The sequence below is a fragment of the Crocodylus porosus genome, unplaced genomic scaffold (assembly GCF_001723895.1).
Source record: "Crocodylus porosus isolate Cpor-Errol unplaced genomic scaffold, CroPor_comp1, whole genome shotgun sequence".
In the NCBI taxonomy this organism is placed as follows: Eukaryota; Metazoa; Chordata; order Crocodylia; family Crocodylidae; genus Crocodylus; species Crocodylus porosus.
The window spans coordinates 156,383,505-156,396,532 of NW_017728906.1; the positions used below are offsets into that span (position 1 = coordinate 156,383,505).

General features: G+C 43.3%; 2 protein-coding genes across 5 annotated transcripts in view; one reads left to right on the forward strand and one right to left on the reverse strand.

Moving 5' to 3' along the window:
- The window catches only part of NHLRC3 (NHL repeat containing 3), a 23,215-nt gene extending 14,860 nt beyond the window's left edge, over nt 1–8,355 (reverse strand). Inside the window, exons 1-2 of one of the 4 annotated variants that reach the window (XM_019530020.1) lie at nt 8,011–8,154; nt 866–1,018 (exon numbers count right to left, since the gene is read on the reverse strand). In XM_019530020.1, the coding sequence (XP_019385565.1) occupies nt 866–1,018; nt 8,011–8,118 (261 nt within the window). In that variant the 5' untranslated portion in view covers nt 8,119–8,154. Of the gene's footprint in view, nt 1–865; nt 1,019–6,564; nt 6,586–8,010; nt 8,155–8,201 lie in introns of those variants that run through there. The other 3 variants (XM_019530021.1, XM_019530019.1, XM_019530022.1) reach the window with 3 other exon arrangements.
- Nucleotides 8,356–8,531: 176 nt separating this feature from the next.
- PROSER1 (proline and serine rich 1) overlaps nt 8,532–13,028 on the forward strand; it is a 27,722-nt gene continuing 23,225 nt past the window's right edge. The window contains exons 1-2 of the mRNA XM_019528516.1: nt 8,532–8,852; nt 13,000–13,026. Of these exons, the coding sequence (XP_019384061.1) occupies nt 8,808–8,852; nt 13,000–13,026 (72 nt within the window). The 5' untranslated portion in view covers nt 8,532–8,807. The remainder of the gene's footprint in view (nt 8,853–12,999; nt 13,027–13,028) is intronic.

The window sequence follows — 13,028 nt, forward strand, 5'->3', positions numbered from 1 at the left end:
GTACTGTACATGCATGAATCACCCCGTTTCACTGCCTTCCTTCACTTCCTCCCAGCTCTCTGCAGGCTGGAACTCTACCAGCGTGTAGGGAGCTCACTGCCAGCCAACTTCACTTAAGATTGGATTATTCTCAGACAAAGCAAATTTCGGGTATAAATAAAGTTGTCGCATATAAGCAAATCTGCACAAAAACAATTTGCATAAAGAGAGACCTGAATATATTATTTTGACCTCTGGATTCATTTAATCTTAAGGAGTGGAGGAAAAGAGGGAGGGTAGTAAACTGTATTCAACCTAAAATGGGCCCAAAAGTTTTAACTGCATCTTTTAACTCTGCACCATCCCAAGCACCTCTATATGCTTCCTATACATCTGTCTGATGCACTACTGAAGCAAAAGCCAGGATCTAGACTCCAACATATGGAGCTCACTAGCATAGTTATTTTTTAATGGAAAAGACCAACAGATAAAACCCGTCAATTAATCTAAAACTTGGAAGCCTGTCGTGTTCTGGAGCAAGATGTCTAGGTCACCTCCATTACTATTCTTGTAACTTCACATCAATGTAATCAATAACACTCAGCAGAAAGTTAACTGGCTCTATGATAACACTATTCATTATCTGTAATAACTTAAAAAGACTTTAAGATGTATAAAAGCAACAAACCTGTAATGTCTCATTAGAACTTTCACATCTAGGGCTACTTAAAAAAATTGTTACGTTAGCATAAATACCTCAGTCTTTTTTTTTTAAATAAAGAATAACTACTTGCTAGACATATTTTCATATAAAAGCAAATGTGAATGCAAAAGGAAAAACCCAATACAATACCAATTAGAACAGAAATCTAATGTCTTTACTCACTTGTGCAACATAGACCAAATCACTGATAGGGTCAACGCCAACACAAAATGTTTGACCCGTGAAGTATTCTGGAAGTTTAGGCCAGCTTACATCCAGTTTATATAATCGTTGCTCTATCATCCAAGATGAATAGAATGTGATTGTCCTTAATACCTTAACGTATAAAAGTAAATGTCCATTAACTGTTGAGCAGTAATTTTGTGCAGTCCTTTAGTATTTTATTAGTTATAACTTGAGGAGACTATAATAAAAAGTACAAAAAGACAGGTAAGTAACTAAGGGCCTTGTTACGTGTTACATTGTGAGCCACACAAATGTTGATTGGCTTAGTGCTATCTTGCAGTCACACCTTCAACTTGAGCTGCACATCTGTGGGGAGTGGCTGGGTATGTGGAACAGGAGCTGTGTTATGCAGATCAAAAGAAAATCCTGCCCTGGAGTGGTGTAACTTTGAGCCACATAATGAGTGCCCTAAGCCACTTAAAAGCGTTAACATGCAGAAAATCCAGGTGTTAAGACCTCTAGGAGCTGCCTAAAATTAACATGCAACAAAAACTCTCCTCAACTGTCAATGGAACATCCATCTAACTTTTACCTAAGCCTTTGAAGAATTCCCTTTTAAAAAAGTCAAGTGAATCAACACATTTCAAAAATGTAAATCAAGTATGTACCCCCTTAGTATGGGAGACTAGCTTTCCAGAAACAAGGTAGGGTTAACTAAACTCAGATAGGCATAAAGCTTTCACAGGCAACAGGTTACTTTGTGAGATGCTATGATGGACCTGTAGGGTACAACAGTTTTAAAAAGAAAGCAGTAATTTAAACACAAAAGGTAGGAAAGGGAGAGGGAACACTACCGTGAGAGGCAAGAACACTGCTATGGTCCTGAGCTGCGGCAAAGCCTCAATCCGCTGCCAGCATGCCCCTGCCTGGATCCAGAGCAAGCTGCCCCCATTGCAAGATCCCAGTGGCTTCGGAGCAGCCCCCTGCTCTATTCTACCCCACACCCAGGCAGCACAGCTGGGGCTGGTCTCCACAGCAACCCCAATCTTGAGCTTTCACAGGCAGCTAGGGTCTCCATGGAGACCAGCCCCAGCCATATGGGAAATGAAGTCTGGCTGCTGGCTGGATTGCGCATTTTGCCCACCCCCGTATTAGACTGTTTTGCTAAGTAAAGAGCGTTATGAAGAGCTGGTTGCAGAAAATGACCTTGGACAAAATGATCACAACTTCATTCAGTTTAAATTAAATGGAAGGTTACATAAAAAAAGCCTTGTAAATACCTTCTTGATTTCACAGAAGCAGAACTGGATTTTTCAGTTCTTCACTAATTAGTGAAGTCAATGAACCTGAGGAGCTCAGGGATGCAAATGCAGCAGAGATCTAGATTTTTTTTTTACATCAATGCTACTGAAAGTATCTGGAATTTTTATACTAAGCCAGGGAAAAAGCTTGCAGGAAAGGGCTCTGAATCAAACTGAATAAATAGTCACCACAGAGACAATATTATGAATACACAAACTGTCTACAAGGAACGCAAAAGAAAGTGAGAACTGCCCAAAGTCAAGTTGAATTACAACTTGTTATTAGAGAATATTCAGACACATAAATTCTTCAGCTATATAAATCAAGGGAGAACGAGGGAAGAAAAATAAGAATAGGTAGAGATAAATTAAGAATGAACAAAAAGCTAATTAATTCTTTATTTCAGTTTTCACTAAGGAAATATGGTATTGAACACTGCAAAGGCAAGGTAGCTATCAGGAGTGGGATATGGAAATGGAGATTTCCATAACTGAAGCAGAATCTTCCAGAAATGTAGTTAGATCTTATTTGGGCAGGGGTTTAACAGGCAGGGTTAAGTTTAGGGCTACTGTTCTGTCATCTACTATTTTACATCAATATTTGATCTGTTTTTATCTATGTTATCTGTTTATCTTGTTGTTATTGTAAGTTGCCCTGAGCCATTTTGGGGAAGGTGCCATCAAAATCAAATAAATGAGTAAGTCTCAATACACTGGTATCAGTCTATACTGAATACTCTCCATCCCAGAATTCCAAATGCCCTGGCATATGAAAATGCAGGTTCAGCAACAAGTGTTTTTAATCTATCTGTCTATTAAATCAGAGGTATTACCATTGTGACTGTCTACATTTAAAAAGGAGAGTGGGTGGGAAACGATGAAGGTAACTACAGGCCCACTAACCACCTCAACCAATGGGCAATACTGAAAGAGGAAGTCCCAGACTGATGGGATGCTACTAATAGAATTCCTTCAGGACTGCCTTGGGGCTGATCTTGTTTAATGTTATCATTAATAAACCAGAGGTAGAATAGTGGTAAAATTGGCTGGTGACAACATTAGGAAGCACTGTCAGTTACTGTACAGAAAGAACTGGATGACTTTGTGGAGGGAGTAATAGAAACAGGATAAAAATCTGCACCATAAAGCATCACGCACTTCCAGACTAATAACATTTCCTGTAATATACTGATAGGTCATCTGTTGGAAACTACTGAAGAGAAGGGCCTGGTCATTTTAGTTGATCATAGCATGATTATGAGCTGTCAATATGACAAAGATGTGAAAAGGACAAATGCCTTAGGATGCATCAGACAATGCATTTCCAGGCAAAATACTTGCACTACAGACAGGGAAGTATTCGTGTAATTATTTAAAGCCTTGTCAAGATCTCATTCAGAGTACTGTACACAGCTTTGTTCACAATGTTCAGAAAAGGATAATTCACTCTGAAATAGGTGCAAAGAAGGGCTACTTGATGAAAAGACAAATGGAGAATGTAAGGCACATGAGAGAGCTAAAAGAACTTGGCTTCTTTAGTCTAGCAAAATGAAGGTTAAGATGGCATATGACTGATGTCTAGATACACCAGAATATGAAAACAGGGAAGAGGAAAAGCTGTTCAAATGAAAGGACAAGGCAGATACAAGAGCAAACATATAAACTAACCATGAAGAAATACATGCCAGAAAACAGGCTCCTAACCAGAGCAACAGTATCTGACTACTAGTAGCAGGAGTAAAAAAGTAAGTGGCAGGTGGCGGAAAAGGACCTATGTGATGAGGCTATCATTTTAGCAGGGACACGTAGTTGTTAACCATGGTAGTTTGAACTCAGGCAGAACGTAGGGTAGGGTGGCACCTTAGGCCCCCTCTACACATGCAGGCAAAGATGTGATGGGATTCAATGCATAATCCACACAATTGCGTCTCCACCATTGTGACGGCCAGAACCCAAGAAATTAAAAAGCAATAAATATGTGCTTCTTGGAGGCATTTGGAACTTTTTTCTAATATGAAGCTTGTATTTTTGTAACCCGCAAATGTAACTTGTAACTGTTTGTAGAACTGACTAAGCCTCAAAGACAAAGCTCTAACTGTGAAATTAGCTGACCTAATAGTCTTTTTTGCTTAGAATTTAGCCTTGATGATGATAAAAACTGGATTCAACTGCCCAGCTTATCTAGTACATTTCAAAAAAGGACATCTCAAAAAGGCATAGTCAGAGAGTTTTGAAGGGGCTGGAATTAGGCGGGGTAATGTTAATTTTAAACCTGAAGATGTTGTGTTGCAATTTGCTTATTGGATAAACCCAAGCTTGGACAATAACTTATTATAATAATTTCTAACGCCTTTTAACCCCATAGGATAACAGCTATAAAGCAATATTATGAATGGCTATATAACTAAAAATTAGCATAATTAGAATATAAAAGAACACACGTCACAGTAACCCTCGGGAAAGACGGAACAGAAGGGTCATTGCTGTCCCATACCCCACAGATATCTCTTACTCCCTGTGGGAGTGAGAACCAGATCCTGACTGAGGGGCTTCCACCAGTATCCTTCAAGCAGCCCAGTTCAGAGACGCCTGACTTTGCTGATTCAACTTGCCGTGCATCTTATAACCGAGGGACTACTGATAAGTTACTAACTAAGTGGGAACTCTTGGTTAATTTCTTTGTCTGTTTTATTATCATTGTCACTTTTAATCTGTATTGTTATGTTGTTTGCTTATTAGCTTAACCTTTTTATTAACTATTATATATGCAAACTATATCTTTTGTTGTCATAAGTAAAATTCATTCTTTTTTGTCATTTTTCCTTTCCAACATCGCCTTCTCGATCCTGAACCAAAAAGCCCAGTGGCTAATAAAGTTGCAGTGCTCAGTCTGCAACTAAATTGATATACTCACAGTGCCCAGCTGGCCTGTGACACACCATGCTACACATGCATGATAGGAGGCATGACTGTGGGACTGTACATTAGAGTCTATCACATTTTATTGTGGGTGCAAGGGGAGCCTAATCCCAGACTCCCCTTGCACCGGCAAAAAGCACGCTCCCATGGTTGGGAGCCCCATCAGTTGACTCAACAATCTACCTCACACCCCTAACAAATACTATTTTAACATGGAAATGTCTCATATGGGATGCTACATAATTACTGATGCAAAAATATACATTTTTTTCCTCTATGAGTACTCTCTGCACTCCAAAATACATTATGCTCTTTTAAAAGCTGGCCTCAATTTTAAGTTGCTAAACTCTTCCAACTTTAGCTAATATGCCCCTGCTGATCCTGTAATAGAGTCAACTTTATTGTATATTATGCTGTTCAGAACTATGCACAAGACAATTTACCACATGAATCCCAGACCCTACTGTAATGATGTAGCTTTGCGTTGGGTAGTGTGGTAACAAGTGTTAAACCCTGTGCTTAAAGAGCTTGTCTGAACTGGATAATAGCTAAATTTAACTTCCCCAATGTGGTTTTCACTCTTAAGGGGTCTTCACTGCACAACACTTGTATGTATGGCAGATGGATATCAAGATCCTTGCTGACATACCCAGAGCATTTAACATGATTCTGCAGCATTATAGTCAGGGCAAGGGCCATAATCTTTTAGGTCCCAAAACACAGACCTGTATGATATCAGTTGAGAGGGATCTCTTTTAGTGAATTCTGATCATAAACTGTAATCTCTTGGTGATCTGCAATACAGGACAATGCTAGTTCATGTATGCTCTCTTGTATATGTAAAACAAAAGCATCACTGTACTCTGAAGGACTCACACATTCATGCAGTATACTTTTTTTAAATACATAGACTCAGGACAGAAAAGATAGGCTATGCACTTACCCAAACCCAATATAAATGATGCTCATTAGGTACACAACACTTAATAAGCACTTTCAGTGCTGTATATTTAATGAACATTGTTTACAATACTGCGTTTTAGCAGCTCAAGAACTAGCTTCGGTTATTTCCAAGGCCACAGGGATGCCAAGCACACGGGCACCTCTAAGGCCACCCCAACCCACTCTAACATGCATCAGGCAGGGCACATTTGCACCTTATTGGATAACTAAATCAGACAGAAATCTTTACAGCTCATTTCATCAAATGCTGCCTGATGAAGTAAGCCACTGCTTAGGAAAGCTGATGCAGACAGCACCAGATGAAGCAAACTGCTGTGTATGAAAGTCTTTCTAGCAATTATTTAGTCCATCCATAGCAGTGATTCTCAACAAGGGACCCACAACACCTGGGGTGCCTGGATATCCTTTCAAGGGTGCTGTAGCATGCCATGCAGTGTTAGCTGCGCAAACAGGATTTGCAAGAGAAACCCTAAAATTTCAAGTGGGAATCCAGAACATTAAACCCACTCTGACCTACTGCAATCTTTCCAAGCTCTTTACAAAAGGAAAATGGCTCTAGTATTTTCCTGTAGCAAAACGGTGAAAATTAAGAAATAGCATTTTCTGGGAGGGAAAGTGCCTCAGTGGCCTAGAAGGTGTTGTTAAAACTAATAAAAACAAGTTCTTTTTCACACTGCGTGCAGCTAGGTAGAACTCATTGCCACCAGATAGCTGTGGAAGCCAACAGTTTAGCTACATTCAAAAAGGGATTGGACTGATTCTTGGAGGAAAAGAGCACCGGTAGCTACTAAGCATGGGAGTTAGGCAACAGCCTCTGAATCAGAGCTTCTGAGACCTTAAATGCTGGAGGCTGCAAGCAAAAGACCAACAGAGAAGAAGACACCCAGTTCCTATTCTTTCAGCCTCCACTCCGCCCATTTGACACACATCTCAACATGAGCCTTATAGCCACAAAGCAAGTTATCTCCTCCCCCTGCCATTAATAGACAGGGCTACTGGGTATGTATCAACTGGAGAAATAAAAGACACACTAAGGATGGGAGTGATGGGCAAAGCCTCACAAGTGCACCAAGGGTGGGAGGCTGAACCAAGCACACCAGACACTGCCCACTGGCCCTCAAACCAGTTCATCAGGGGTGACCACCAGGATCTGGGGGAATGTTTGTTCACCAGAGCGCCCCAAGGGATGATGAGGTTGAACGGTCATAAACTACTGCGAGACCGTTTCAGGCTGGACACAAGGAAGACTTTGTTTACTGTTTGAGCCCCCAAGGTCTGGAACAGTCTGCCATCCTATGACCCCAGCTGACTTCCTGCCCTTTGGGCCAGGGGCTGGATTCGATGATCTTCCGAGGTCCCTTTCAGCCCTAATGCCTATGAAATCTATGAAACCAGGGTGCTGCCCAGTGAAACTGCCTGGAGACATGAACAGAACAGGGGCAGGAACTGAGAGACCCAGGCCCATTTGACACACATGGCTAACATGGTCTGCCCAGAGAGCAACAGCTAGCCCCCAATGGTTAATGGGGGAGGGGCTCCTGGACTGAATTTGTGGGATAAAGACAACAAAAAACAGCAAAAAGGACTGAGGGTCCAAGCACGCCAAGGGGGCAGCGAGCATAGCACAACAAGCTCAAGGAGCCAGTAGACAGAGCCTCCTTCCTGTTCTTATAGATGCTGAGCTGGGCCAGAGCTGGGGGGAGGAGGGGCTGCCCAGGAGGAGCTCAGGAACAACACTGTATTTTATTTTTTCATCCTTTCCGAGGCCAATCCCGTCTCGGGCTCAAGGGGCAAAGCCCAAGAGTCACGTTGTAAACCTGAGCAATAGCCCGGGACGGCGGCTCTGGCCCCGCACAGGCTCCCCCGGCCTCGGACACTCCCCACACGCCCGCTGCCCCGCTTCGTCTTAGCCAAAAGGGGTCAAGCTCCAACCCCGGCCCGAGGTGGGGGGGCGCTTACCTGAGCGCCGGGCACGGCCCCGAGCAGCGCCAGCACTAGCAGCGCCAGAGCCATTGCCGCCGTTGCCCTGGCGACGAGCCGGCAGCGGACCCCACCCCGCGGGCGCATGCGCACTTGCACCACCCCCACGGCCGAAGGTCAGGGTGGGAGAGACAGTCAGCAACGCCGCCGTGCGAGGCGACGCGACGCACCATGTGACTAGAGGACGAGGCTAAGCTCCCTGCTCCCGGAAAGTGGCGCGTTAAGTCACACGACCAATGGGATTACCCCTCCTCCGAAGGTGTTTCCTTGAGTGCCTGAGAAAAACAAAATAAAACAAAAAACCCAATCATGCCGCGGAGGAAAAAGAACTTTGAAAAGAAACCAAAAAAACAAGCTCCGTTGGCTCCTGCAGCAGTCTCGCGACAAACGAGTCTAGTGGCATGAAGGCATAATCTTCAATCGCCTCACGCGGTCGCCTTCGGCCGCATGGAGGGGGCCTCCTAGGCGTTGCCTTGTGACGTCATCGGCGCGCGACCGAAGAGCTTGCGGACCTCTGAGGCGGGTGGTGGGAGAGCGAGTTGTTGCGGGGCTCGGAGAGGCGCGGGCCATGGACGCCGGGGGCCGCGGGACCCGTTCCCACTCTGCCCCTTGCCCCGGGCCGTTGCCGCGGCGGGGGACCATGAGCCTCTTCCCTTCGTAAGCCGCCTTCTCCCGGGGCCGGGGCGGCTTCTGCCCTCGCCCGTCTCGTCTGTTCTTCCGTGGTGCGGCCCCCCAATTGAGGGGCGCGGCCCGGAGGCCTCCCCCCGCGGCTGGAGATGGACAAGAAGTCGTTCGAGACGGTGCTGGATGAGATCCGGAAGGTAACGCGGCTCCTGCGCGTGTCGAGGCTGAACCTCCCAGCGGGGTCACAAGGCGCTTTACCGGAGCGCTTCCACCCCGAGCGGGAGCTGCAGGTCAGCGTCTCGCAACAAAGAGGGGAGTCGCCCGCGCGGGAGACTCGCTAGCTGTGGCTGGTGGCGAGCGCAGGGTAGTGCAGGCCGGACCCTTGGCAGGGGAAGGCTCCGAGCCGGGCGGTTGGTTACGTTGGGTTCAGTGTGAATGCTTACTAAAACGTATATAGATGTATACATCTAAGAAACCTGCTTACTAGGTGAGACTATAGGTCCATCTTGCACAGTGTCTTGTGTCACAGGGACAGAGAGCAGATGCTGAAATGGAAAAGGGGCTGGGTATGACCATGGTTTTCTTCCCCCCCCTTTCTTTGCCACTTGCAGTCAGCTCCCTCCCCCCTATTTAAGGAAGTTTTGACTTGGAGGCTGTATCCCTAACTCTTGTGCTCAGTAGCTATGGATGCCCCTTTCCTCCAGGAATTCGAGGACTTATAATTTACTAGCCAATTGCCCATCAAGAATGATGGGGAGAGGGCTAGGATGGAGCATTGCCACCTAACACCCCATGCTGCCACTGTTCTGCCTCTTGCAGGAACGTGGCTGGGGGAGCTGGGGGCAGCCCTGCTGATCTTGGCTCCCCACCCTCTGTCCAGGCCTCAGCCTGGCTTTGGAATCATGGGGGCGCTCCCCCATGCTTGGAGCACTCTGGCTGTTTCCATCAGCTAGTCAGAGTAGGAATAAAGCATGACAGATGCACAGACTTTTATAATTAATTATTTTATAATATTAGAATAGTAGAAACTATAAATGGTTTTCTTTGGGACTGTTAGAAACAAATAGTTTACAATAAAGTGAGCTTTTGTTTATGTAAACTTACATATCTCTGATGCAGTTAGTCTACAGGGCATCTCTCCTTTGCCTTCTGTACATAAATGGGTGATTGTATAACTAATGAAAGAGTGGCAGGTAGGATGTACTCACTGCATTTCTCGCTGCGCTTGTCTAGATCGGTGGTCTCCAACGTGGGATGCGTGAAGACAATCCATTGGGGTGCAGGAAGAAAATATTAGAACTTCTATTTATATTTATTTTCTCTCTCTCTCTCTAGTACATAATATATCAGTACAGTAGTACATGTATATAATTTATAAATAAATAAATATACATATATTGGGGGTGCATGCTCAAAAATTTTTTATGGGTAGGGGTGCATGATAAAAAAAAAGTTTGGAGACCACACTGGTCTCGATTAAGGAAGTAACATGGATTAAGACAGTGTGTGGATTTTAAACTCGGTAGCTTGTTTCTTGAATGACTCCACATGTAGATACTGTTTTATTTTGGGAAGAGTTCTGTGGGCTCAGCTAGAGGAACAAAGCACTCTTGTTCTTGAACAGTAGTGTCTTGATCTGACGTTAATCAGGAGCTTCTCTGAAGGTGATGCTATCATGGAAGCAAGCTCAGTTCACTTGTATTTATTTGCAAGATGCTGTGAAGTGTGAAAGGTGTCAGCAAGTGCAAACAATTACAAAGGTTCCGAAACTTCTGTTTTGTTCTTGTGCATTCATTTCATGCTTGTTGTGAAGTATTACTGTTGGTCTCTGATTCTTCAGTAATCCATTTCACTCTTAACTTTTTTTCCCATTTGCTTAGAAAATGATGCTGAATGGCTAAGCATCTCATATTAAACTAGATAATTCTCTACTAAAATGTTTATATTCAAGCAGGCAAACTTTAAATATATGAACCAATTCTTTAGGACCAAGGCACGAATGTGTTGAATAAATTGCTATAATATTATTTTCAAACAGTTTGTCACTTCTTTATTGACTGAGTTTAAGGATTGTCTTATGCAGCATAGGATAGGGTTACTGGAAAGTTGAATGCTACTGTAATTCCATATGGGGTTTCACTGACTCTGGTCTTTACCAGTTGCTTCGTGCAACGCACCCTGGTTTTTATCAGCTTATTTTTAAATACAGTTTTGAATGCAAGTAACATGAGTGTCCTAGCTTTAAAGCACTCAGTGTGCCTCCCCCCATAATTATCCTATGACTAGGAGGCCTTGTACAAGTTGGCATTTTTTCTTTCTCAGTTAAAATGATAATAATTTCTTAAGGGGGAAGTTATCATATTCTTTTAAGAACCAAAATGCTCTGAAGAGTTGGTACAAAGAAACATTCTAGTGCTTCAGCTGTTTGGTGTGTAGCTTCTCTGAAAACACAAGCTGCTGCATGTATTGTTTGGTCCTGGGAAGCTCTTAGTTATCAGCGTACATCACTTTTACAGGGTCATAGGAGTATAGGTATATCTCTCCATTAACTACCTTCTCACCTGCTGTCCCACCTCTCTTCTGAAACTGAATAGACCCAAAATAGAAGTTCTTAGCTTCTTCTCTTCCATCATAGAGAACAGCAGCCTTGCCTTTTCAGGCCAGCACTCTTGCAGTTACTTGACTCTCTCTCCTTTTCATATTTTGGCATTTGGGCCAAGTGGCTGGATGCGAACCTGACAGCAGTGCAGAGTTGCCGTGGCTGCTCTGTCCAGCTCTTTGGGGCCCCCCAAAGCACAGGGCCTGAGGCAGACAGCCCTACAGACAATTTTCTTTATATCAGTGCTGATCCAATATCGGACTGATGCATGGGTGTACCTATATTGATTAATGGACAAAGTTAGATTAATTGCTGAAGATAAGCATAATCTTACAGAACACGTCTTTCTCTGCCACGGAGTGCTCTTGGCCTGCAACTCCACAGCAGGCTGGGGGAAATCCTCCTTCAGCGTTCAGTCAGGCAAGTATCTTCGTACGTCCCTCTGGTGTGAAAAGTTACCTTGCCCAATTCCTTCCAGTTACATTACCAATGTATGGGTGCCTCATAAACATGATCATAATAGTCTAAGCATAATCATGATCATAATAGTCTAGTCTGATTGGCTTTATTTAAATATTTTTGTTTCACTGAAGTCTTCAGAGCTGGATCAGACCAGATTCTTCTTTGTAGATGTGAAAGGTGTCATTTAATTGGAGATGCATACGTTTAGCAGCATGATACTTCCTTATTTTATTTCTTTTACACTACTGTCTCTCTCTCTCAGTTTATCCAAACATTCAATTCTTCATGCATTTGCTATTGCAGCTTTCTGTATCTGGTTCTAGACAGACTTCAGCCCTGGAGTGTTTATAGATGTGTTGGGGGTGGAGTGCTTTAATTAGAGTAGCTCTGAGAGCACCTGGAGTATCACGTATATCAGCATCCTGGTGTTGAAAAATGGTGGTGGGGGCGCTTTTAGTTAATGTGCCCCTGCCACCATTTTTCAATGCAGGGACGCTAATACATGTGACGAAGGTGTCTGCTGGAGCGTGGCAATTACCACGCTCCAGCAGACTTGATTAATGGAATCTGCTTATTACAATGTATTGGAACAGCCTTGTTGCGCATGTATAGGTGCCCTATGATATTGGTTTCCCTTGAGATGGAAATGCAGGCTTCTGTTATGCAAAATTAACCTGATTAATCTAATTAACTGCCACCTGGCAGTTTGCTGTTCGAGTCAGATAGAGGCCCTCATATGTATCAACTGCTTCAGTTTTCTGATAGCTGCATACATCACAAATGTTAGTTCTGTGCTAACAATGCCTGTATGTATAGTTAATTATAAGGATGTACTTAAGGAATGCCTGGTTTCTTCAGAAGTAGTTGAAGCAAGGTATTCAGCTAAGTGCTTTCAGATGTTCATTTTAATTAATTATCAGGTCTTGGTTAGAGAGCTGCTAAACAGTTAAAAATGGAACCAATCTATTTAAAATGTGGGAGGAATAGAAAGAGTGATAATGGTGTTCTTCTGAAGTTTTTAAAAGGGAAATGGTAAACTTGACAGAGAAACTAAAGAAGTAAAGATGCATTACTCTGTAGCTTTAATGTCTTCACTGTGCTCACAAATACCCATGTTATTCTTCAAGGAGTATACAACTCCTTGTAACAAATGCTAACTTGCTTTGCAACATTAGACATGTTTTTCACGTGAATAGTTTTTTTTGTTTGTTTGTTTGTTTTTTTGCAGATGGTTGTTATAATTAGGTTTTATCAGTTAATTGCCGTTCTCTTGTGTTTTCTAGGCTGTATTGACTGAATACAAGCTAAAGGC